The following is a 24,534-nucleotide window of genomic DNA, read 5'->3' as shown; positions in this document are numbered from 1 at the left end:
TGTGTTGTTGTTGAATTGTAGGATTTCTTTATATATTCTGGATATTCATTCCTTAACAGATACATGACTTGCAAATATTTTCTCCCATTCTCTGTTGTTTTTTCACTCTTTTGATAGTGTCCTTTGTACAAAAGTTTTTAATTTTGATGAAGTTCAGTCTTTTCCCTTTTGTGGCCTGTGCTTTTGGTATCATGTTTAAGAAACCATTGACAAATCCAAGGTCACGAAGATTTCCCATGTTTTCTTCTAAGAGTTTCATAGTTTTAGCTCTTACGTTAAGTCTTTGAATAATCTTAATTTTTGTATATGGTGTGATGGGGGAGGGTGGTCTAGCTTCATCCTGTTGCATGTGGATATCCAGTTTTCCCAGCACCATTTGTTGAAAAGTCTGTCTTTTCGCCCACTGAATTGTTTTGGCATCTCGTCAAAAATCATTTGACCATTTGAGGGTTTATTTTTGGGGCTCTCAATTCTGTTCCATTGGTGTATATGTTTGTCCTTATGCCGGTAACACATGCTGTGGCTTTGTAGTATTGAAATCAGGAAGTGCGAGTCCTCTGACTTTCTCTTTTTCAAGGTTGCTTTGGCAATTCAGGGTCCCTTAAATTTCTACATGATTAAGATGCATTTTTCTTTTTCTACAAAAAAACCGCTTTTGGTATTTTATAGCAATTTCATTGAGTCTGTAGACTGCTTTGGGGTAATACTGGCATTTTAATAATATTAAGTTTTCTAATCTGAACATCGGCTGTCTTTCCATTTATATCTTTTAATTTCTTTCAGCGTTGTTTTTTAGTTTTCAGTGTACAAGTCTCACTTTCTTCGTTAAATTTTATTACTAAATGTTTTCTTTTTGATGCTATTGTAAATGAAATTTTCGTGATTTTCTTTCAGATTGTTCATTGTTAGTGTATAGAAATGCTAATTTTTGTCTGTTGATTTTATATCCTGCAGTTCTGCTGAATTAGGGGTGTGTGTGTAGGGGTGGGGTGGGGTGTATGTGTGGGTGTGTGGGGGGGTGGTGGGGGGGTGTGGTGTGCGTGTGTGGGGGGGTGGGTGTGGACTCCTTAGAGTTATCACATTAAGGTCATGTCATCTGCAAGCAGATATTTTTATTCTTTTCCGTATCATTTTAAAAATTTTATGCTTTGATCTGCCTAGAATTTATTTTGTTGTGAGGTATAGGCCACATTGTTTGAGGTTTGTAATTCTTAACCCAGATTGTCCTTTCATCGGACATCTATTTTTCACTCTTAAACAGACTTTGTTTAACCCATCATGGGCCTATCCATAATATTCCCCACACAACCAATTTTAGTGATGATGAGGAAAGGTCTCCAGCTTAATATACCACTGAGATGAAGGAATCATTGGGCTCAGGGTGGGGACTCAGCCTCAGTTGGATGCGAGCTGGCGTTGCAGCCCGTTGACTGAGGATTCAGTTCTAAAAGAAAACAGTGCTACAGAAGCAAAGTCCAAATTGAGAGAATTACTCGGTTGAAGAGCACATCTACCGGTGAGGGTGCGGTGGAGGGTTCTGAATTCTGGTTTTGCTCCCTGTGGACAGAATCTTTCCGGCCCCTTCTAGCACATTGGTCTCCTGCATAGGTTTGAGGCAAACGTCCCACCGTGGGCGGGCAAGCACATGGGGCCTCTGTCTAAAGGGCTGGTGCCCAGGGGAGTGGGAGGATCCCAGGATGACCTTACAGGTGTCCTCACTCCCCCAGCACTTCTCCCCTGGGAATAGGCAGACTGCGCACAAGAACCTGCAGAGAGGTGTTTCTCAGCAGTAGAGTAGAAGTGAAAAGCAAGCTATTTTCATATATTGTGTGATCCTATCTTTATAAAACAACATAGACAGGACGTACTGATGTGAGAATATATACATATAAGGGGCGGCCATGGGGTAGGAGTCTAAGCAGTTTCACTTGGAATGTGTGGATGCTTTTCAAGCATATATGAAACTTCTATAAGTGGTAGATGAAACCATTCTGCATTTGAAGAGAGCTTTCCAGCAAGGGCAGTTGCTGCTCTGTTGCTGAGTGCCTGGGGGTTGGGGAGGGCCCTCGGCTGCACGCTTCCTCCACCTCACCGTGTGTCCTCTTCCCTGCAGACTGCAATAAGGTCACTGACCAGTGCCTGTCCTTCTTCAAACGGTGTGGGAATATCTGTCATATTGACCTGAGGTACTGCAAGCAAGTTACCAAGGAAGGCTGTGAGCAGTTCATAGCCGAAATGTCTGTTAGTGTCCAGTTCGGGCAAGTGGAAGAAAAACTCCTGCAAAAACTGAGTTAGTCCATGGACAAGTATGTAAATATGGGGTGGGTGAGGGGAGGGGACGTGGCAGGGGAGGGTAAAAGACTTTACAAAAACTAGGGCTTTTATTTTCAATTTGAAACTTGGAACAACAGACCACAGAACGATTCCATTTTGCAAGTCTCGCTGAGGGAGAAGCCAGTCCGCCACCGTTTTGGGGTTGAGTGAGTCAGGCGCTTTCCTTTGGTCTTTCTGAATCAAAACTGCACTGCTTTCTGGACCGTCTCTAAGGCAGCCTTTATCAAGAAGACATTCCTGTCGGAGAGGAGGATGGACTTGGGAGAAATTCTCTTACTGGAAGCATGAGCTTAGGAATTTTTTTTTTTTGGTGGTGGTGTTTTTTGTTTTGGACACCTTTTTCCTGGCAACTTTGGGGTTTTTGGTGTCAACATAAAATGGACCACACACCACAGCTGCCGTCTTGACATGTTTGTTTGGTTTTGTTACATCTTACATTATGCAGAAATATTTTTGTACAAATTGTTCAAAAGTTATTTATGCAAGGTTTGAATGCATACCAGTGTTTTTATTGTTTTGAGATTGCCAACTTTCCTGGTTTCCTTCAGGTAGGAGAGAACTTAACCTGTACGTCATACGACTCCGTCTACACACGTGCCCAGATCTGGCAAAACAGGCTAAGACCTTCCAGTTAAAAGCATGTCTAACTGGAAGTTGAGAGCCTGCTTTGTATGTCAAGAAGTTACATAAGCATGTTGTGGATATGTGTAAATTATAGTCAAAGTGAGACACTTTGCTAAATTTCCTCTGTATAGAATTCACCTTTTTCTCAAAATTTTAAAATTCAGACTTCAGCCTTTGAACTCAGGAGGGGTTTGCTCCCGCATATGAGCTCTTGTACTCTACATAGATCTAATTTATACAGTGAGTCAAGAAGTTGAATAAATGATCCAACATAGCCTTTCTTTTCCTTTTTTCTCTCCTTTGAAGTGTGAGTTGAGTTCTCGTTTAAGGTTTAGAACATGGCTGTTTCCTAGTTGTAAAGTTATGCATTCATAAGTGCCATTGTTGTAAGGTGGTGTTTTCCTAGACCTTCCCTGACGCGGTTTTACCTTTGTTGAATTTGTATAAACAATTGTACAAAAAAAAAAACACTCTTGGACTTGGAGGGTTTCTGTTCTAGGGGTGGACTAGAAATTTGACTAGGAAGTCCAGAGGCAGTAGTCTCAACGCCAGTGTATATACTGTTTTGAAGCCAAACAAGGTATAATTTCTTACTCATCTGAGAAATGCGGCAGCCCCTTGGTACGTGTTTTTTCCGTCTTCAGAAAGAGATCTTGCTGTTTGTAGCTAATAAAGGTAACGGGAAAGAACTGTGCTACACTAGTGTCCATGTGTAAGAATTAGGTACGAACTGCCTTAAGGGGCAGGGTGGCTTACCTGTTTGGGTGCTGCTGACCACACCCGTGTACAATAACTTCCACAGCCACTTGGCATTTCCACTGCCAAAGGGGGACAGGGGTTCATTTCCTCAGCCTCCACTGGACGCAACTCAAGGAGGCCACATCCTGCACTGGTAACCTGGGGCTGGGGTGGTGGAGGCACCTGGTTAGGCGATAACTTCCCCAGGTGGCAGACATAGAAACCAGTGAGAAGTAGACTTTAGATCACAGGATTTTTATACTGGAACAACTGCTCTAGTCATCTGAAAATGAAGATAACCCAGCTTCCTTCCTCAGGCATCAACAGCAACATCAGACTTGGGACTCATGGGACTAGCCTTTCCTGCTGTGGTAGTTTTGTACTACCCCTGCCCCCCATCCTTTTTTTTTTTTTTTTGCCACGGTGAAATGGTTTTACATCTCATCTAGTTTGTACCGCTGCCTATTAATTTAAATCCAGAGATACTTTCTGACTCAAATTGGAGACATCTGAAGCTGTTGCACCCCAGAATTTAACTCAGGAGATGCATTTAACAGAGGTTAAGATTAGTTTAACACTCTGTGGTTTATTTATAAAAACGTGGCTTACCTTTGCAAGCCTGGTCATTCATCGTGGAGCACCCACACAAGAGGTCAAGTTGCAGTCTTCTTGGCGGCCTGAGTGCTGTGAGCCTCCGAGTAAGAGTCACCCTCACGTCCAATAAAGGCATCTTCTCCCTTGGGAACCGTTGAAGGAGGACGGTGGTTTTCAAGTGGAATCTCGGCATTAGAGGGCCCTCTTTCCCCTGTAATGTTTCCAGGAGCACACAGGTCAGCCAAGAGAGGAGGTGAAGGAAGGGCTGCCAGGGCTGAGCAGCCAGAGTTTCCATAAGGACACACCACAGAGTAAGGACAGCATCTCTCTAGGCTTGAGATGGCCAAGGCAGTGCACTGGTCACAGATGACCTTCCCCCAAGTGTACTGAACAATCCAGTTAAGATTATACCCCAGTACAGTCTCGACCAGACTCATTCCTTCAAAAATGAGCTTTAGATGAGGCCAGGCCAAGCTAGGTGCCTGCAAACAGCTGCTCTGAGCCCATACACTGTATCTGATGAAGTAATGGAAGGACCATAAACCAGAGGGACCACTTCTTGTAAGAGGATCATAACTTCTTAACCCAGGAAAGAGGAGAGGCCATAATCCTCCTTCCTCTAGGCATCCTGGCCTTTACAAAGGCAGGCACCACGGCCCATCCAAAACATGGAATGACATCCTTCCATCCTGTGAGGACAAGGACAAAGAGACGTCATTGCATTCCATTGTGAACTTCCAGAATTTTATCCATATGATAGATGACCTATTCAGAAAAAGATGCATGGCATGCAGCTAGAAAATGCAGATTCCAGGGAGGAATGTTTGCCCTCTGCCAGATAAGTTAGTCCCTTGCAATTCAGTTATTCCAAGTGTCGAGCCTATTAGGCTAAAAATTTGTTGGCTTCTCATTGAGCCAAGGTTATTTCAAAATGCTACTTAAGAAGATCCACCGTTGAGTTTTTGTTCATTGCTGAAACAAGCACCTGAAACTATAAGTCCAAAAAGAAACAGTAAACAAGCTGTTCTGAGACTATGAGCAAATAAATCTCAATTTTCTAATTTAAGATACACCAACACCTGCTGCTCAGCTTCTATTTCAGTGTGTTTACCATCACCCACTGGCCTGGATTTGAAGACTTCTCTCCACCAAATTAGGGATTTGTGGGGAACGATGAACTTCTGGAGTTCACCGTCTCAGGAGAAGTACAGACTAAGTGCTCCTAAGGCTTCAGCAGGGGCTGAGCTTTTACTGTCCATCTGAATTGTAGCTAATACCCACCCTGGGCTCTTCAGGCAAGCACAGGAGAAGGGTATTTAGAATATCCACAAGGCTTTGATTTACATGCTCTGACACTCAAAACCAGAAAACGTAGAAAGGCAACTTTTTTTTCACAGCTAGCCAAACTTTCTGCCTTAAGCACAGAGGGGCAAGACTGTTTACCTCCTTTGCTGTAAGTTTCAGGTCTTGTTGATTGACTTCTGGATCCTGAGCACCTGAAGGCATGTGTTAAACACTGCAGAGTCAAAAGATAAAAAACCCACAGGACTCAGCCAAGAAGTTACGTAGTTTCCTAAAAACATACCTGCCCACAAGCCATGGGAATGAATCCACAGTTGGTCTCAACTAAACCAAAAAACCACCCTGATTAGAGCTGGACCTATTAAGAAAAGAGATTTCAGATCATTAATGTCCCAAGAACCTTTTAGCATAAGCTAATGTCTCAGGTTTCTCAGTTGTGGTATTAGAAGAGGTAAGAAAAAGTCATCAGAGCTAGGTTCAAATTCTGATGTGACTTTTTTTTTTTTGGCTGCCCCACATGGCTTATGGGATCTTAGTTCCCTGACCAGGGATTGAACCGGTGCCCTCAGCAGTGAGAGCGCAGAGTCCTAACCACTGGACCGCCAGGGAATTCCCTATGGTGACTTTTTAACTGTGAGATTTTCGACAAGTTCTTTAACTTCTCAGAGATCAAGTTCCCCATCTGTGATGTGAGGCAATATCTATTTCAGAATGCTGGAGGTAACCATAAAGCACCTGGCAAAATACCTGGTCACAGTATGTGGCAAATATGTAGTTAAATTTACTGGTAAATTAGCAGCCAAGGTAGACAGGTACAACATCTTTGAAGGTGCTCCTTTCTCTCATGAAGAATGTACTAGACCAGGCCTGGACACCCATTCATGCTGCACCGAAGTGAATTAGGAACTGGCCAGGACAAATGTAAACAAAAGCATTTTTTAAAACCTAATTTTATTCCTAAAGTTCAAACTAGCTAGTGGGTAGCACTGAAAATACACTTGCAATATATAAAAGTGTAAACTGATTACACGTTAATAAAGAATTTAACACACACACTTCTCTAATGAAGGAAGCTAGATGCAGCCCTCGCTATAAAAAGCTGTACCTGAACAAAAATGGACATGTTTAGTCTCAGGCCCTGGTAGTTGACTATAGAATGTCAGTTGTTCCCAATTACGTTTAAACGCAGAAATAGCAACAATGTGGAAAATTACATTCATCAAATAGTAGCATTTAAAATATACATGACTAATAAAATGAACATTCAGAGGTGCCCCTGTTCAGCGTGTACCATGTCGGCCATTTGCAGACAGTGACCTCATCCAAAGAGAGCAGAAGTTTCAAACATCTGAGTAGTTTAAGTTAAAAATAGGATGAAGGAGAAATAAGAGAACAAGATAAATGTCCTCCAAAGAGAACAGTAGCTGATGCCATAAGCAGTCTGACTTCGGCAATTAGTAATCAGAGATGTGTGAAGAAGCCCAGCAGAAACTGGGAAACTGAGCCAGTCCTCCAGCTGACAGGCATACAGCATGGACCAGTGTTGCTGCAACTTAGGATGAATCTTTCCTGTCCCCAGTTAGTCGTGAAAATAATTTTTAAAAATAGCTTCAGATTTTGAACAGGAAGTTTCCAGTCCCTTCTGTGCACTGAAACGTCTGGGATCGAGCCTGGGGGGTCCTCGGCTTCAGGACTTGAAGACGTGCACGGCGCGCACCACGTACTGCCGGCAGATGGGACACTCGCTCATGCGCTTGCCGCACTTGGTGCAGGTGACCATGTGCCCGCACTCGAGCAGGACGCAGTCGATGATGGCGTCCATGCAGATCCGGCACAGGCTGTCGTCTTCCTCGTCCTGCAGCTGCAGCCGCTCGCCATCTGAAAGGCAACAGAGAGCTGGGGCTGCGGGCACGGCTTCTGAGTGACCCAGAGTGACCCCACTGTAAGAGAAATAGTCCCTGCTTCTTGGCACATCGGTTCCTTCCACTAGAAATGGCAATAATTATACCTCATAGGATTTTGTGAAGAATAAATGAGAGATACTTACTTAGCTTAGGACCAGGGATGAAGTGCCTAACACATGTTAGCTATTTAATTCTTTTTTTCCCGCCCCCGCCCCTATTTAATTCTATTTTACATCTGTATATAATACAAGGTTTTTGTGATAGCTTGCTTCTATAAATAAAAATGAAGAAGCCCTAGGCTGTCCTACACACGGGCCTCAGAGTCAGAACACGATTCGAATTTCCAGCCCAACTGTGTGGCCTTGGGAAAGTCACAGGCTCCAGAGCCTCATCCTAGTAGGAGGAGGAGCTTTATTTCTACACCAACGGGAAAGCTATAGAGTCATACATCAAGTAGCCTGTAGTTGAGGGACGGCACCCCTTGAGCCTTGGAAGCATCTCAAAATTCATCTGTGTTTCTGGCTACGATGGTACTGTTGGGAGTCTGTCTAACTCAAAAGGCATGGGACATTCTGGTTCTGAATAAGAAAGGTTCAGAATGAGTTTAAAAAGTTCATTGCAGCCTGAGATTTGGCCATAGAGCTATGGACAGTGAGGCTTCCCTTTGTATAGGTCACAGAAGGGATTAATGGGAATCATGAAGAAGGTTAGAAAGAACCAAGCAGGAATTCAAGCTTGAAAAGCGAATAGTCCCTGAATTTAAGGAAATAAACACTGTTGTGTCAAGAGAATCTTCTCATCTGGGGTCCTAGTTCATGGTCCATACCATTACTGGAAAGTGGGGAGAAAGGATCCATGAATAAGATAACAGATGAGCCTCTGTAGGCTCCAATGATTAAGATGCCTGTATCTGCTACTGTTGCATCATCTTTGAAGTAGGTGTGGGACTTCCCTGGTGGCACAGTGGTTAAGAATCCGCCTGCCAATGCAGGGGACACGGGTTTGAGCCCTGGTCCAGGAAGATCCCACATGTCTTGGAGCAACTAAGCCCCTGTGCCACAACTACTGAGCCTGTGCTCTAGAACCCACGAGCCACAACTACTGAAGCCCACGTACCTAGAGCCCGTGCTCCACAACGAGAAACCACCACGGTGAGAAGCCCGCACACCGCAACGAAGAGTAGCCCCCGCTCTCCACAACTAGAGAAAGCCCATGCACAGCAACAAAGACCCAATGCGGCCAAAAATAAATAAATATATTGAAAAAAGAAAAGAAATAGGTGTGCCAAAATACTACTATCTGCATATTCTGGGCATAAACCTGTTTATCAACAAATGCTGTATTATAACCAGGTTTTAAAGAAAAAAACTCAAGATGACACACGTTAATGATGGGAGGACTGTTTTCTAGATAAGAACATAATATTTGTCAGTCTGAACACCACTGAATTCTTTTTTCTTGCCTATAAATGCTCTGTGGCTTGGCCCTGTTACCAGCTGAGGATTTCTGCTCCATGCTCCATCAATAAATAGTTCAGAAGTTCTTAACCTTAGCTTTTCGTGACTTACAAAGAAACCTACTGATACTTGATGTTAAGAACTACTTAACATCCTGGCTCTAGGGAATTTTTTCCCCCCACTGTTTGATTATCTCAATTGTAGCTTTTAAATCCTCAGTACTGGCCTGCCAGACAGGTTAGTGAGAAAACAAGCCTTTCTTAGATAAAGGAATTTCATTAGAGTTCTAACAAATTATGACCAGAAAAACCAGACTGAACAAAAGATTATCTAACTCATTGGCAATGGTGATCTCAAAGCCAACATCACATAATGAACTTACTGCTTAACAGATCTATAAACAAGTTTATATAACTAATTCACACTCAATAAAAGGATACATAGGTTTCTCAAAAATAAAGTGGACTTAACTGACAGAAACAGGCCAGTTTTTAAAGGCCTAAAGAAAGCTACTACAGGGAAACAAAGGAAAAATAAACCTACATGACTTTTGATTTTCTTCGTTCTCTTTGTATAACCGGTTTACTTTCTCTACTAGCTCCCATTTTTCACAACAGCCAGAATAGTTGACAAAATTCCGAGCCAGGATTTCCTTGAGCTGGCGCACGCTCATCCCTTCCACGTCTTCAAGGCTTGACAGGTCAGACAGAGAAGCTCTCACTCTCTTCTTAGCAAGGCCAGATGTCTGAAATCACAGAGTGTGTCCATTACCTCTGTTCCTGCAAATCCAGCAAGGAAAACAGCATGCTGCCTTCACCCTACAGTCATCACTGGCCCTGGAGATTCTCCCCAGACTTCTCACCAGTTCTTGAAGTGTTTTATGTATTGTGCTGCCTTCAAACCAAAAGAAACATCCTGTGCTAATCTAGCGACAGTCCACATGGGCATTTTCCCTGCCTACCAAGGTGACGTGTCAGGGAAACCAAATTTTATAGGCAGTCTCACCCGCTCCTCCAAGTTTTCTTCATCCTCGTCATCATCGTCGTCGTCGTCATCATCTTCTTCATCATCATCTGTGTTTGCTGAAGCTATTTCACTTCGCACCTACACACATAATACATATTAGGTCAGGAATCATTTTCCTAATGGTACCAACCCATATTTATCACTGGAGAAAACCCTTCCAATAGATCCTCCCCAAGAATGACTCTTAATACCTGGCATACTCCACACCTTCCTAGGATCCTGAGTGCTGCTGCCCCTCCCAAAGAGTTGGGCACCACATGATTCGATAAACAATTTACCTTCCATAGTTATCTCAAAAGTCAAATTCCTATGTGCGTGTGAATTTTTAAAATCTAACCATAGTATTAACTCCCCAGAAGTTAAGAAGGTCCCATCACAGAATGTCAAAGCCAAAAGCGTATGGAATTGCACTGTGTCCTTAGCAAAGGACCTGCAGCTGGCTGGTTTAACTGGAGCCTCTAAGATACAGGTAGAAACTAAAGCTCTAAGATCAGCCCTAGTGTCAAGGGTATTTGATTTCAAAGATCTCAATCCTACTACCTCATGCTTAGACATTCTAATTCCAAACAATGCTTTCTAGACTAATTCACTGATGGTTGATGCCATTTCTAGTTTTCAGAAATTCCTCAACAATCAGATACTCTTTTCTTTAAGGAGAACAGAAAGCCTAGGACAACGCCCAATTTCAAGTATTCTACCCCACTAGTTCACAAACACTAGATTGTATCATCCAAAGACCCACATCTCCCAAGTGGTGTCATATACTCAAAAGTGACACAAAAGTCAGATGTGTCTTACCTTTGCATCATAATTATGCCAGCTGCCATTTGGGAAAATAATATAACTCCTAGCTTGGGCTTATCTAATTGATGACTCTTTAGAAAGCAACTAGACCACATTTCCCTCTGCTTCTAACCTCTTTCCTCAGAGGAGAAAATTAAATGTGGAAATGAATGTTCAAAACAATTCTTTCAGCATTTTAGAATCATTCATATATACAAATTGAGTATTAATTACAAGACTTTGCATATTATTCAATTAGTATGCCCAAGGACCTCACTGGGACAACATTCTGCACTGGCATTTCTTTGAAATGAGTAAATAACCATATCCTGTCACTAATTCAGATGGCTGTTTCCCAATATCTAAATTAGAACAATTTTACGGTAGCAAGGCAACTGGGCATTAGGTTAACTTATAGTTTCCATGGTCACTGACACACAAATAGTCCTGCAAATGTTTATATGCTACATTTGACAGTCATTATTTCGACAGCTAGTATTTAACTATATAAGAGAGGGAAACTGAGGTAACTAAGGTCAAGAGACTGATGAGCTCTTTTTGGGCCCTTCAGGCAGCATCTGAGCTTGGAGCCTCACATCAGGAGAGCCTGCAAGTGCAGAGTTCAGCAGCACGTGGAACCTCGGCTCAGCAAGGAGTCTTCAGCCCTAAAGCCCCCTCCATATGGGCGGAAAGCAGACGACATGCCAGGCCCTCGGGGTAATTACACCCTCGTACCTGTGCCAGTACTCCAGATCCTAAGGTCCGGTCTCCACCCATAAGCTCTCCCTGAAAGGAAGACATGGTAGCAGATGGGGCTGTATAGTTTGAAAAAAATGAATGTGTAAAAAAGCTAGAAGTCTGGGACCTTGAGGAATTCAGACTGCTCGTGTCCAGGTTGTCCTCAGAGCCCAGCCCACGGTGACACAGTACCAGATCTACCAAGTCTTCTTTCTCTCGACAGGTATCGATCGGTATGTTTCTAAGAATGAGATACTGCCGTAGATCCTTCACTTTCAGTCTCATTAACTGAGGGCGCTGAAAAGCTGTCTCTTGTAATAAGTGACAAGTGGAACATCTACGGAGATTTTCTTGTAAGATCGAACAAACGGAGCAAAAGTCTTTCTTGCAGTCACAACATACATGCTGAAGAAACAGATAGGAAAGAAGCATTTAATGAGAGCCAGATACAAGCCATTGTGAAAGCACTAGTTTTCCTTTTGCCTTCTATTAAAATTAAATTTTAGTTCTTATGAAGTCCCCCATGGCACCAGACCCATGGGCATTTTCGTGTTCTAAAAGTGGTGAAAATCAAAACAGTCACTGCTGAGGCAGTTTGGATTCACAGAAGTTCAAATACAGACCTTTAAGAAAAACATACTCTTGTGTTAATGAATTAAAACCTTTCCACCCCTTCGGGCAAACGTAATTAGCAAAACAGAGCTGTCTTGAACCACATGGAGCAGAAAGCATGACCACAAACTCTCTTCCTGCTCTTTGCCTATGTGAAAATTTCCCCATTTAAAGAGAAGGGGGACTGCAGGCTTCCCTGGTGGCGCAGTGGTTAAGAATCGGCCTGCCAGTGCAGGGGACATGGGTTCGCGCCCTGGTCCGGGAGGATCCCACATGACATGAAGCAACTAAGCCCGTGTGCCACAACTACTGAGCCTGCGCTCTAGAGCCCACGAGCCACAGCTACTGAACCCATGCGCCACAACTACTGAAGCCTGCACACCTAGAACCTGTGCTCTGCAACAAGAGAAGCCACTGCAATGAGAAGCCCGCGCACTGCAACAGAGCGGCCCCCACTCGCCGCAAGTAGAGAAAGCCCACGCGCAGCAATGAAGACCCAATGACACCAAAAATTAAAAAAAAAAAAAAAAGAGAGAAGGGGGAAAAGCCTAACACAGGGAAAGAGAAAGGCAACTGATCTCTCAAGGTCAATCCAAGCAAACAGAGGACCCCACTTATACAGTAATCTGTACCCTAGAGCCTTAATCACAATCAAAGCCATTCCACAAGCAAAACTTAAAAGAAGACATGATGATGTGGTCATTTCTGCTTGGGGCATTGTTCCCACAAGCTAACACCTTGTTTGTTAAGTATTTCAAAGGACTGGATTGACAAGCCTGGGAGATGGCCCAGCAATATGATGGTTCTCAGAAAGAACAACTTTCTGTCCTAAAGAAAATAACGGTTTTAGCTGTTATTTTGCATGTTGAATCTTTAAACAGTAGCTAATGTTAATAGACTCATTTCTTCACTTGAGTTAATGTGGGTGGGGATACATTTTTTGAAACTTGAGATCAAAGTTATAGTAAATCTTCTCTGAACAAAATTGCAGACTAATTAAATCTCTTGCTTCAGAACATAAGAATCAAAGTGTATGAACAGGTCAGAGTCCAGAAGAAAGAATGGCTGAGCAACATGAGAAGCAACAACGTCTAGTCAGAAAACCTGAGCAGTGATACAGTCTCTGCAACTCAGCACTTTTCTAAATGGGGAATGGTTATTAGGACTTTTTGATATTTGTATAAGAAGAAATGAATATTCATTAGTATTCAAAATAACATACAATCAAGAATTGTGATACATGTGTTTTTTTGTGTGTAACATTTCATCCAACTCACCTTCTTTCTAAAGACTGAAAATGAAAGTCCACAGGCTTTGCAAACTATATTAGGCCCTTCTGTAGGTGCTGGTGGGTAAGTGGTAAAATCAGAGCTCGGTGTAAATCTGAATGGACCAGTGCCTCCTGCAAATCCTGACTGTTGGCCCCTGACAGCTCCAGTCCCCATGACTTCATTCAGCAGCCCACAGCACGAAGCCCACATAGACGTGGCACCCGCCTGGAAAGGAACGAAAATAGGCACCAGTTTAAAGCTGATTGGAACCTGGGCTCTCTGGGATTCTCGGGGAATGCCATTCTGGAGAGGCACGTTTGCCCTAAATAATTCCGAAATTATTCTTTTAAGCATCAAAATTTTAAGCTATTGGGAAGTGGATAATATTCTGGTATTTACAAAGAATATTTGGCTTTGGGGATACTCATGATATATTGTTAACAAAGGAGAAGATACAATATGAACCCAATTTCGTAAAACAACAACAAAAAACACATATGCTTAGAGATACACGTGCATGCACACAGAAGAAAAATGACTAGATGGAAGTAAGTGCTGTGCAATATTTGGGATATGCTTACACCGAAAAAAGCTGTTCACTGTTTATCTGAAATTCAAATTTAACTGAGTGTCTTGTATTCTATCTGGCAACCTTAGACTGGTGACTACAGCACCGTTCTATAGGCTGAGGCAGATTTTCCCAGCTGTCATTTAGCAGAAAGAATATAAATTCTAATTACTTAATTTCATTAAACTTCTGTCCTCTCATTTGTATCTGGGCATAATAAACTATGGCATGTGGAAACTTTTTTGATTTTTTAAAAATGACTGGGAAAACATCAAAATGCCAGTTGAAGTGCTCTCTAGGTTTTCATGTATATCTCGTATAATTTGTTTTCCCCTGCTTTCCAAACCTTTATAAGGAATATATTAATTTAACATTAAGGAAAATATTTTAAAAAAGCAAACTGAGAATACTGAACACAATTTCTGATGACCTGATAATCATAATGACGTTTTGAGGTGTAAGGGCTATTTGCCACTCCACTAAGTGGCTTGAAACTAATATGCTGCCTTTTATGTTTTTTCCTCTCATCTCTTCCTTTTCTGTGAATCACCACTGCTATCACTATATCTACCTCTAGCAACCTGTCTCTCCTTTTTTACTGCATTCAGAAACCTGATAACCAAGCTTGTTAGAAGTGTATATAAAAATACATTTTCAGTGAGGGCTCAAGGCATTTTCCTATGCTTAAAATATAAAGCTACACTGTTTGGAACCAATGAGCTTTTGCCCCTTGTCCTACTACTTATGCATATTCTAGACTCTAGATAATGTGATAAGTAATGGAAGTCCAGGTAGGTGAGGTCTTATTAGTTAAAATGGCATAACAAAGGCACTGTTCCATTTATTTTATTATCTAATTCTGTCAAACATTTACTGCTTGTCCAATGAGCTCTTAAAAAAATTTTTTTTAAACAACCTTAAAAGGCTATTTGGAGGGACTTCCCTGGCGGTCCAGTGGTTGAGACTTCGCCTTCCAGTGTGGGGGGTGCGGGTTAGATTCATGGCTGGGGAGCTGGGATCCCACATGCTTTGTGGCCAAGGGACCGAGGCATGAAGCAGGGGCAATGTTGTAGCAAATTCAGTAAAGACTTTGGAGATGGTCCACATCAAAAAATAGTAATAATGGGACTTCCCCGGCGGCGCAGTGGCTAAGAATCCGCCTGCCAATGCAGGGGACACGGGTTCGAGCCGTGGTTCAGGAAGATCCCACATTCCGCGGAGCAACTAAGCCTGTGCGCCACAACTACTGAGCCTGCGCTCTAGAGCTGGCGCGCCACAACTACTGAAGCCCGCGCGCCTAGAGCCCATGCTCCACAACGAGAAGCCATGGCAATGAGAAGCCCACGCACCGCAACAGAGTAGCCCCCGCTCGCCGCAACTAGAGAGAGCCCGCGCACAGAAATGAAGACCCAACGCAGCCAAAAATAAATAAATAAATAAATAAAAGAAAAAGAAAAAAAAGAATCTGCCTGCCAATGCAGGGGACACGGGTTCGAGCCCTGGTCCGGGAAGATCTCACATGCCGCGGAGCAACTAAGCCCGTGTGCCACAACTATGGAGCCTGCGCTCTAGAGCCCGCGAGCCAGAACTACTGAAGCCTGTGCACCTACAGCCCGTGCTCTGCAACAAAAGAAGCCACCACAATGAGAAGCCTGCACACCTCAACGAAGAGTAGCCCCTGCTCACCACAACTAGAGAAAGCCCACGCGCAGCAACGGAGACCCAACACACCCGGAAAAAAAAAAAAAGAAAGAAAGAAAGACAGTGGTTGGACTCACCAGGAGAGCCTTAAAAAATACTGGTGCCTGAGTCCCAGCCCCAAGATTCTGATTTAACAGGTCTGGGGTACAACCTGGGCCTCAGAATTTTTTTTAATTCCCTATGTGATGTGAATGTACAGTCAAGGTTAAAAGGTTAACACCTGCTCGGTCTAGGGGATTTCTCCTTTCTGCCTACATCATTTCAGCTGGAGAATCACTCAGATTCCCAAATGGAAGGGGCTGTGGTTACTTCTGAAGCCTGTGCCTCTAGAGTTCTAGAACCAACATCTCTGCCACGTGCTCCTCACTACCTGTGTAGGTACCGCCCCTTCACACCCCCATCTCCAAGTAGTGGGATTTGCCTCTAGTGTTTCCTTTCCCCCTCTGGTTTCCCCTAATCCTTTCAGAAAGGATTAGCTCAGAAGGCCTCAGCTGAGTTTTTAACAATTTAATCTGATTCTTATATCAGTTCCTTTCCTTTTAAAAAAAAAAATTTTTTTTTTTTTAATGTTTTTGGCTGCACCACACGCGCATGTTTTAGTTCCCCGACCAGGGATCGAACCTTCCTGCAGTGGAAGCTCGGAGTCTTAACCACTAGACCGCCAGGGAAGTCCCCAATCAGTTCCTTTCCTTTACCACATATCAGCCTGGAAGTTAAGCTGAAATTTGGTGCCCTCCTTCATTTTACTTGCTCTTTGCTTTTTGGCCCAGATTTCTTACTTCCTAACTTATTCCTCTACATATTTTCTTGGGTGAACTCTCCAATACTGGGAGAAAGACAGTGATTTCTGGGTCTGTCAAAAAGCCATTTGGCAAACTATTTTTGTCCTTCTTCACCCCCAAGTTGAAGAATCCACCCAGAAAATGAATCTTCCAAACTTAGGGTCCATCTCCCTGCCTCCGGTTAGTATGTTTCATCTTCTTGTACTTTCCCTTAAAGTCCTAATTGCCTGAATTTCTTCTGCGTGTCCCCTCAGGGCACAGGGATCCCTATTTAAGGACTATTACCTTGCCCTAATAATGCTTTGAGTGTCCTATACTGACCTTTCTCCTCTCAAATCTGTCCAAATTTCTGTTAATACTTGATATAACAGTCCCATTTTTCAAGTGACAGAATCTACAAAAGCAATTAGGGAACAATTTAAGAGAGCGTTTTCCCAACAGTTTATTGAACGTGTGCTCTTGGGAAAGGGGCGGGGAGGCGAACATGAATTTATTCTCTGAGCTCTTGACTCTCTGTCTTTGTTATATTTCCTTAGAGCCCAGTTACCGTACCTGGTAGGGTCATAAACAAAGAGCTTCCCCTTTTTGCACCCTCCCCTTAAAAGCTTTAGAGACCCAAGTTCATGTTCTCTCTACTTCCGTCGTCCCTATCCTCTAAGATCTTCCGCCAGTTTAATCAGCCTGCATTCCGTTATTTTTCTTTTATTCACACTCTGCTTACCTTTTGATAGTAAGATTGAAGCGTATTTTCCGAACTACTACCTTTCCACGAATAAAGCCAAAGTCTGGATCTCTGCTATGATCTGGGCTTATGTGACTAACAATTCTAAACCCTACTTGGGACCATGGTTGACAGCAGGACTCTACAGACTAAACCACATGAATCCAAGAGGTGAGAAGGATGGTTACATTTCCTCTCTTGACCATGAATATGGACCATCAAAAACAACATAGAGAATAACCGAATAAGGCAACCATCTACTTACGTCTGATACAAAACTCCTAGTTTAGAGAATTTAGCTGTGTTTCTAGTTGACTTTCTAGCCATCAATGACTACTGAAAATAAATGACTTTTTCTTGATAAACCTAATCCCTTTCCTAAACATCCTGTTAGACTAAAATTGCTCCTGAGTAGATTAGCCATGGAACCATGGCCTGCCAGGCATCAATTAAGAACCAGATCTCATATTAAAAACTTACATGGCCCACAGAAAGAAATTAAATTGTAAAGTCTCCTGTTTGGACTGCCCCAGACACCTAGATCTCTTCATGTTATTCTAGTATCCAATGCCAGTTCTCATGTTTTCAAAGACAGTGAACCAAGATTTTAGGGAGCCAATAACACTACATTTTTTTCTCACTCCCATTTTAAAACTGAGTAAAGAAATAAGACAAACAGAAATTTAAATATTTGCTTTTTTACTGGTAACACCAATTGGAGAACATGACTTTAGCTCTGCAGCCAACTGGTCTTGATAACATGCCAGCCAGCCACCAGCACAGCTGACCAACAGCAGCTTACCATCTAGTTGACCAGAGTCCCTTCCCTACCCACAGGAAGATAAATCTGAGAAAGTCTCAGAAAAGTACTGAAGCAAGCATGTTCAGCTCCTTTGCTAAAATCACCAACATAAAAGTTCGTCTTGTTCCTTCCTAAAGAATGAATTAGAAATTCCCTCCCCTCTGTAGGAGTACAGAGGAGGGGAGGAGACTGTGATCCACAACTGTAAACACTTTGCAGGAGAGTGGGACTGACAGTTTCCAGTGCTGTGACACTTATTTCCACAATAGCACCACCACCAATTTTTTAAGCACTCTCTTGGGTTCCTCAGTCAGATTCACACAATACAGGCCCATTCTGAATCATCATTTCAGTCAACAAAAGCAAGAGGGAATGTGTTCTTTCTTTGCAAGAGCAGTAGCCCAGCCTTCTTTTTGGCAGAGTGCCAGTTTTCAAATGGCTCAAGGTTCAGCTGTCTTTTGATTGTGCGTGTGCGTGTCTGTGTGAGATCTAATGTGCTTTCTAGAATATCTGGGGGTTGGGGCGGGGAGACGTCCAAAATGCTCAACTTACAGAATTAACAAGTTTACTACAAACTTTGAATCCTATTCTAAACTACATCAGGATGTGATCCCTTTTAATTATTCCACCAAATGTAATAGTAGCCAGGCAAACTAGAATGAAGACCAAGAAAAGCTGTAGTGATTTCCATGAAGATTAAATGACAGCCAGAGAGAGAGAGAGAGAGAGAGAGAGAGAGAGAGAGAGAGAGAGAGAGAAGGGGGAGTAGGGAAGTTGATGGGTTTGAAAACAGCAAAAAACTAAATGATCATAGTCTAAATCATTTGCTTTTGATTAAACTAGGTAAACAGCAGTAATCATAATGCCACCTCCTAAGAGTTGCTTGCCTCAACTCTAAATTAAATATGGTAATATTTTACACAGTTATTTTAAGGATAAACCTAGAAGTTTCAATTTCAAGAACATTAATTTTCTTGGATGCTGTAAGAAGCTACAAGGACCAGGCAGGGATTCAGTTCTTCCACCAGTGGAAGCTTCTTCAGAGAACTCAATCACCACAAGCTTTGTCTTTAAACTCTGAACAACCTTCAGTTTGCTAAAACTCAATGTCCTTATGTTAAACAATATGAAAAGATGTTTCAAATCTCAGTACCAGTGATATAAGAGAGTAAGTTTTACAGTTTAAATTTCAATTAGGTTAAACTTCCCTACAGAAATTAAAGTAAACCAGAAGAAACCATTAAGATAATAAGCAAAAATCTTTACTCTATTTAGAGCCACTGGAGGAACAGTTCCTTAAAAAGGGAAAGAATTTCTTACTGAAACTGCTGCTTCAACTGAAATACAATACACCAGGAACTCTGCGATCTTAATGATTAAATATCAGGCTATATACCACAAAGGAGGAAATTCTACATCCTAAGTTCTTTCTCTCATACCATTTGGACATTAAGCAGGATGCAAAAACAAATGCTGATCTTAAAAATGTAATATTTTTAGGTAAGACATTTGGCCAAATTGATTGATTTTTACAAATAATGTGTTCTGGAGATCATAAATGTTACCTTCTTCATGTTTGGGTTTTGTTTTCTTTTCTTAAAACAGTATACTTGGTACTTCCCTGGTGTCGCAGTGGTTAAGAATCCGCCTGCCAATGCAAGGGACACGGGTTCGATCCACGGTCTGGGAAGATCCCACATACCGCGGAACAACTAAGCCCGCAGGTCACAACTACTGAGCCCATGTGCCACAACTACTGAAGCCCGCGCGCCGCAGCAAAGAGCCCCTGCTCGCCGCAACTAGAGAAAGCCTGAGCACAGCAACAAAGACCCAATGCAGCCAAAAATAAGTAAACAAAATTAAAAAACAAAACAGTATACTTGACCCTTAGCACCACTCCCCCACCTTTCAGAGAAAAGAGGAAAAAAAAAAAGGAAAAGGAAATTACATTAAACAGATTACTTTCGTCTTGATGTCTTGTTTTGAGCTTGGAAGAATGAACATAATTAGTACAATTAAGGGTGAGATCAATATAAATATGGGAAAACAGGAAGGAGATTAAATCAAATTAGCATAAGATACTAATTTGGATTTTTTTTAATCCCTTATAGGAAGTTAATTAGATGCTACTCTAAGGTAAAATGGTTACTTGAATCTTTGAGACAAACCTATTTCAAAACAACAGTTTCTAAACAACAAAAAAAGGCAAAAAAATTAAAGGAAGAAAGTAAATACCCATTCTACACATATACTAAAATCAGCTCCTGGTCCTGGGTTTGTGTGAAGATGTACTTATCTGATTGCTTGGCTTTTAAATTAATTTTAATTCCACTGAAATTTTAATTTAATACTTGCTTAGATGAACATTCACATGTTAGAATTCCATGACATCAGGAATTAATGCCCCTGCCCAGAATCTATAGATACCGCAAAATTAGACAATTTCAATATGAAACAAAGTTAATAGCCCCAATCCTAAATTTTGTGAATCCAGTTTTCACGAAAACTTAAATGAAAAGCAGTATCTTCATAACTGTCATCTTGTTCAGACTGATGTCTATTTAGGTCTGCATTTTGTTTCATAAAATATACCTTTTTATATTTTCAAATCCCATCCAACTTTGTTTCTAAAATTTCAACTCAGAAAGCAGTATCCTCCACCTAAATTCAAAAACACTTCTGAAAAAATTTCAACACTGTACTTGCCCTTAATTCTCTCCTTCTAAACCTTGTTTCTTGATAGGTCACAAATTTAATATTTACTAATAAAGTTACTGACATTCTTTGAGGCATTATGTATAAAGATCCTTTATTGGTTTTTGGATCTTAACACACAGCGGGATGATGGTTTTCAGGAAAGAAAGCTAGTTTTAGATATTTTAATAGGTATTCTAAGTTGAAATATTTTATAGCTGAACTGGGAAGTTAAAAAATATGCTCTTTGAATATCCTCATACTTTAACACCCAGTTCGGAAGTTACCTATTCCAAAAATCTTCCTTGCTTCCTAGAGCCAGAAAAAATCCTTTCTTGCTCCTGAGGGTTTTGCATTTTTTTGATACCTTACATCAAATTCTGCCTCATAATGTGGTTTCTTGAGAATGTCTCTTCTCTTTTGGTTGGCAAACTCCTAAAGGGTGGGATTATATTTTGAATTACTTCTACGCATGATATATTCCTCTTAGCTAACACATAGGAAATGCTCAACAAAATATCTTCTTGGGGCTTTGTGAAGGTAGAGGTTTAGCTAGCAGTTCACTCTGTTATTTTTCTTACCCACGCCAATCACACCTCTTCACTGAGATTAATGAAATCAACGATGTCTGAAAGAGTATCACCTTATGACTCACCCCACTTGGTTTGAATCAATACGTGAATTGATTGTTGTACCCAGAGCTCTTTAGAACTCTCAGCGATCAAGTTGAGAGAATCAGCTCCCAAAAGTAGGCCAGAACCTCCCCCCTCCCCCCTCTTCCTTAAACTTCTCACTCAGTGATGCTCCCACGCTCTCACACCCACCGTGAAGACTCAAGCTGTCAAATTACTTGCTGCGTACCTAGCAGCGATGGAGACACAACGGGTTTGCTAAGAGCTCTAGGTCACGGCCCCTGTGTTAAGCCTGCAAACAGATCCTTCAGGGTGGGATCCCCGCCCCGAGACATTTCTAACCAGTTAGCCGGGCCCCAGCCTCACGACTCCCCGCACAACCCCTTTTCCCTTCGTCCTGCAGTTTCCGTCCTGCGACAGTCCCGTGGTGCTCCCAACATTTGGGTTAGTTCAAGGACTCGGGGCGGGAGAGGGCACGCTGTGGGCAAAGGCACGGAGGGTGAGGCGAGCACCAGGGGGTCTGCCTCCGGCCCCCGAGGACACGGACAGGGCCCAGCGCGGAGAGGGGCCCACCAGGCGTGAGTGCAGGGCGGGCCCGGGCTCTCCCCCGGCCTCGGGCTCGCTGACGGAGGCGCTGTGGGAGTTGGAAACGTCCGGGAGCCCACGACATCCGCCCTGCGGGTCAGGGCCCCAGAAGCCGGCGGGGGACCCCCCTCCGCGGAGCTCTCCGAGGTGCCGGCAGGGTAACCCCTGAGGCGAAAGGAAGGCACTTCGAGCGCACTGGCCGGATAGGAGAGGAGAGGAGAGACTGCCCGGCCCCACCGGCCCCTCACCTTCATGGCCGCGACCGCCGCTTCTGGGTCGGCTCTGCCGAGGAATTCAGCACCATAGCAGAACCTACCACAACCACCTTCCTTCCTTCTGGGCGGCGATACTGAGGCTCCCGAGGGGACCCAGCGTCCAGACGTAAGGGGCGTGGTCACGCCCGCCGCGCGCGCCCGGGAAGATCGCCGAGCGGCGGCCGACTCGGCCAATCCGGAGCTGACACTCGGGGGGCCGGTCACCAAAGCCAATGAAGTGGCGGGAATGGGGCGGGGCCTCCGTCGCAGCCTGGAAGGCCGAGAAAGAATCCATTCCGCCCCAAGCAGAGATGGGCGGGTCTGGGCGTGGCGGGAGTCACCGAGCGGTTTTCTCCGCGGTTTTCTCCGCTGGATCGCTGAACTTGGAGTCAGCGTACCCTGCAGGAAACTGCAGCAGAGATCTGGGTTCAGGGCTGGGTGGTCAAGTTCCTCTGGAGATGAGGGCGGGAAGGGGCGTGGTAAATTTGAAAACGCCGGTTGGTTGGAACTTTTTTGTTATAGCGGTCAAAGCAGGGCCTCGGATTTCCTCCCCAGACATTCACGCCTCTCACAGTCGGTAATGACCTCAGGTCTCCTCTCTGGAGGGCCTGGTAAGCAGTGGCAGCTGCGCACGCAAGGACGCGGCTTTAAAAAACGTTTTATTGAGAACACTTGAAGAACCAACTGTTCTCAAATCCCAGCTGCTCTTTTAGAGCGACATAACAAAATAACCAAATCCTAGCACGGTGAGAGAATTAGGGTGAGCCCTTGGAGTTGACTTTATTTGGACAGAGAAAATTAGTTTGTAAATTAAAGTATCGATTTCTTCAGGCTGACCTGATGACACTCCGTTGGTTTTCCGATACTTCTTCCTCTCCTCTCTTAACTCAACCAGTACTTAAATAAATATTTAAGTAGAGAAAGAGATATGAAGATGTCAATTCACGTCTCATGAGAACCTGACTGTTCTATTCCTTTTGAATAGATTTGCTTATATGTACTATGTCAGTTTAAAACACAAAGCCACCCCACTTCCTTAGACTGCAATAATACTTGGGGTTTTTTTGTTTATTTATTTTTATTTCTTTATTTTTTCTGCTGTGTTGGGTCTTTGTTGCTGTGCACGGGCTTTCTCTAGTTGCGGTGAGCGGGGGCTACTCTTCCTCGCGGTGCGTGGGCTTCTCATTGCGGTGGCTTCTCTTGTTTCGGAGCACGGGCTCTAGGTGCACGGCCTTCAGTAGTTGGAGCACGCGGGCTTGGTAGTTGCAGTGTGCTGGCTTAGTTGCTCCAGAGCATGCGGGATCTTCCTGGACCAGGGCTCGAACCTGTGCCCCCTGTACTGGCAGGCAGATTCTTACCCACCGCGCCACCAGGGAAGCCCAATACTTGTTTTTTAGCTTACTTATTTTTCTTGCTTCAAGCATTGCTCAGATAATATAATTTAACATCTATAGTCCTGGATTTTCTTCTTTGGAAAAATGCAAAGAAAGCCTTTCATTCACCATGTGGGAGCAGCAGCTGAGCCTCAATGGAAGAAAAAGTACTAATTCTTCTAATGATCCAGGCACAAAGAAACTCAATAAACACTTGGTGGTGGTACAAAGTCATATTTCTCCCTCATTAGAAAGGAAGCTGGCAGGTCTACCTGAAGAGTTAACGATTAAGGACATGAAAAGATGCTCAACATCATTAGTCATCAGGGAAATGCAAATTAAAACCATGAGATACGACTTCACACCCACTAGGATGGCTAAAATAAAAAAAATAATAAATGCTGTTAAGGATGTGGAGAAATTGGAACCTTAATTACATTGCTGGTGGAACGCTAAAACGGTGGATCTGCTTTGGAAAGCAGTCTGGCAGTTCCTCAAAATATTAAACATAGAATTACCATATGACCCCACAATTCTACTCCTAGTAAAAACCTAAGAGAAATGAAGATGTATGTCCATCAAAAAGCCTTATACATAAACGTTCATAGTGGCATAATCACAATAGTCAAAAAGTGGAAACAACCCAAGTGTCCATTATTTGATGAATAGATAAATAAAATATGGTCTATCCATACAATGGAAAATTATTTAGCCAAAATAGGAATGAAGTACTGATATCTGTTATAATGTGAATGAACCTTGAAAGCATGATGCTAAGTGAAAGAAGCCAGTTACAAAGACCACATATTGTATGATTCCATGCATATGAAATGTCCAGAAGAGGCAAATCCAGAGAGACAGAAAGTAGAGTAGTAGTTGCTTAGGGTTGAGGGGGTTAGGGGGAAATGCTAATGGGCCCAGGGGTTTCTTTTGGGGGGCAATGAAAATGTTCTAAAACTTATTGTGGTGATGGTTGCCCAACTCTGTAAATACACTAAAAACTATTGAATTGTACAATTTAAATGAGTGAACTGTATGT

At 42.9% G+C, this 24,534-nt stretch overlaps 2 protein-coding genes and 1 long non-coding RNA gene across 24 annotated transcripts in view; 1 reads left to right on the top strand and 2 right to left on the bottom strand.

Annotated features, from left to right (window-relative positions):
- Positions 1-3,232, top strand: part of KDM2B (lysine demethylase 2B) — a 122,267-nt gene extending 119,035 nt beyond the window's left edge. For all 18 annotated transcript variants that reach the window (XM_067700917.1, XM_067700925.1, XM_067700922.1 and 15 more), the window contains one exon: positions 2,114-3,232. In XM_067700917.1, the coding sequence (XP_067557018.1) occupies positions 2,114-2,295 (182 nt within the window). In that variant the 3' untranslated portion in view covers positions 2,296-3,232. The remainder of the gene's footprint in view (positions 1-2,113) is intronic.
- Positions 2,363-4,297, bottom strand: LOC137203902 (uncharacterized). The gene is made up of 2 exons (XR_010933366.1): positions 3,715-4,297; positions 2,363-2,571 (listed from the first exon to the last, which is right to left on the bottom strand). It is a non-coding gene; the product is annotated as an uncharacterized lncRNA (long non-coding RNA).
- Positions 4,298-6,524: 2,227 nt separating this feature from the next.
- RNF34 (ring finger protein 34) lies at positions 6,525-22,263 on the bottom strand. 5 transcript variants are annotated; one of them, XM_067700936.1, is made up of 8 exons: positions 22,117-22,257; positions 19,523-19,605; positions 13,390-13,608; positions 11,693-11,905; positions 11,498-11,548; positions 9,959-10,057; positions 9,497-9,698; positions 6,525-7,470 (listed from the first exon to the last, which is right to left on the bottom strand). In XM_067700936.1, exons 2-8 carry the CDS (start codon positions 19,529-19,531, stop codon positions 7,280-7,282), a joined length of 984 nt encoding a protein of 327 aa, XP_067557037.1. In that variant the 5' UTR covers positions 19,532-19,605; positions 22,117-22,257; the 3' UTR covers positions 6,525-7,279. The 5 variants fall into 5 exon arrangements, with proteins under 5 accessions (XP_067557037.1, XP_067557035.1, XP_067557036.1 ...); XM_067700934.1 differs by having other exon boundaries at positions 11,498-11,905; positions 22,117-22,256; XM_067700935.1 differs by lacking the exon at positions 19,523-19,605 and having other exon boundaries at positions 11,498-11,905; positions 22,117-22,263.
- Positions 22,264-24,534: the final 2,271 nt, after the last annotated feature.

The sequence above is a fragment of the Pseudorca crassidens genome, chromosome 12 (assembly GCF_039906515.1).
Source record: "Pseudorca crassidens isolate mPseCra1 chromosome 12, mPseCra1.hap1, whole genome shotgun sequence".
Lineage (NCBI taxonomy): Eukaryota > Metazoa > Chordata > Mammalia > Artiodactyla > Delphinidae > Pseudorca > Pseudorca crassidens.
This window is presented reverse-complemented; position numbering and strand designations above follow the sequence as displayed.

What these genes read in the sequence shown, in the direction of transcription:
- RNF34 (XM_067700934.1), bottom strand. An exon ending in TTTCAGTCTTTAGAAAGAAG is followed by an intron (nt 11,906 to 13,389) that starts GTGAGTTGGATG and finishes CTGTTTCTTCAG; the next exon opens with CATGTATGTTGTGACTGCAA. An exon ending in AAGAAAACTTGGAGGAGCGG is followed by an intron (nt 9,699 to 9,958) that starts GTGAGACTGCCT and finishes CTGTGATTTCAG; the next exon opens with ACATCTGGCCTTGCTAAGAA.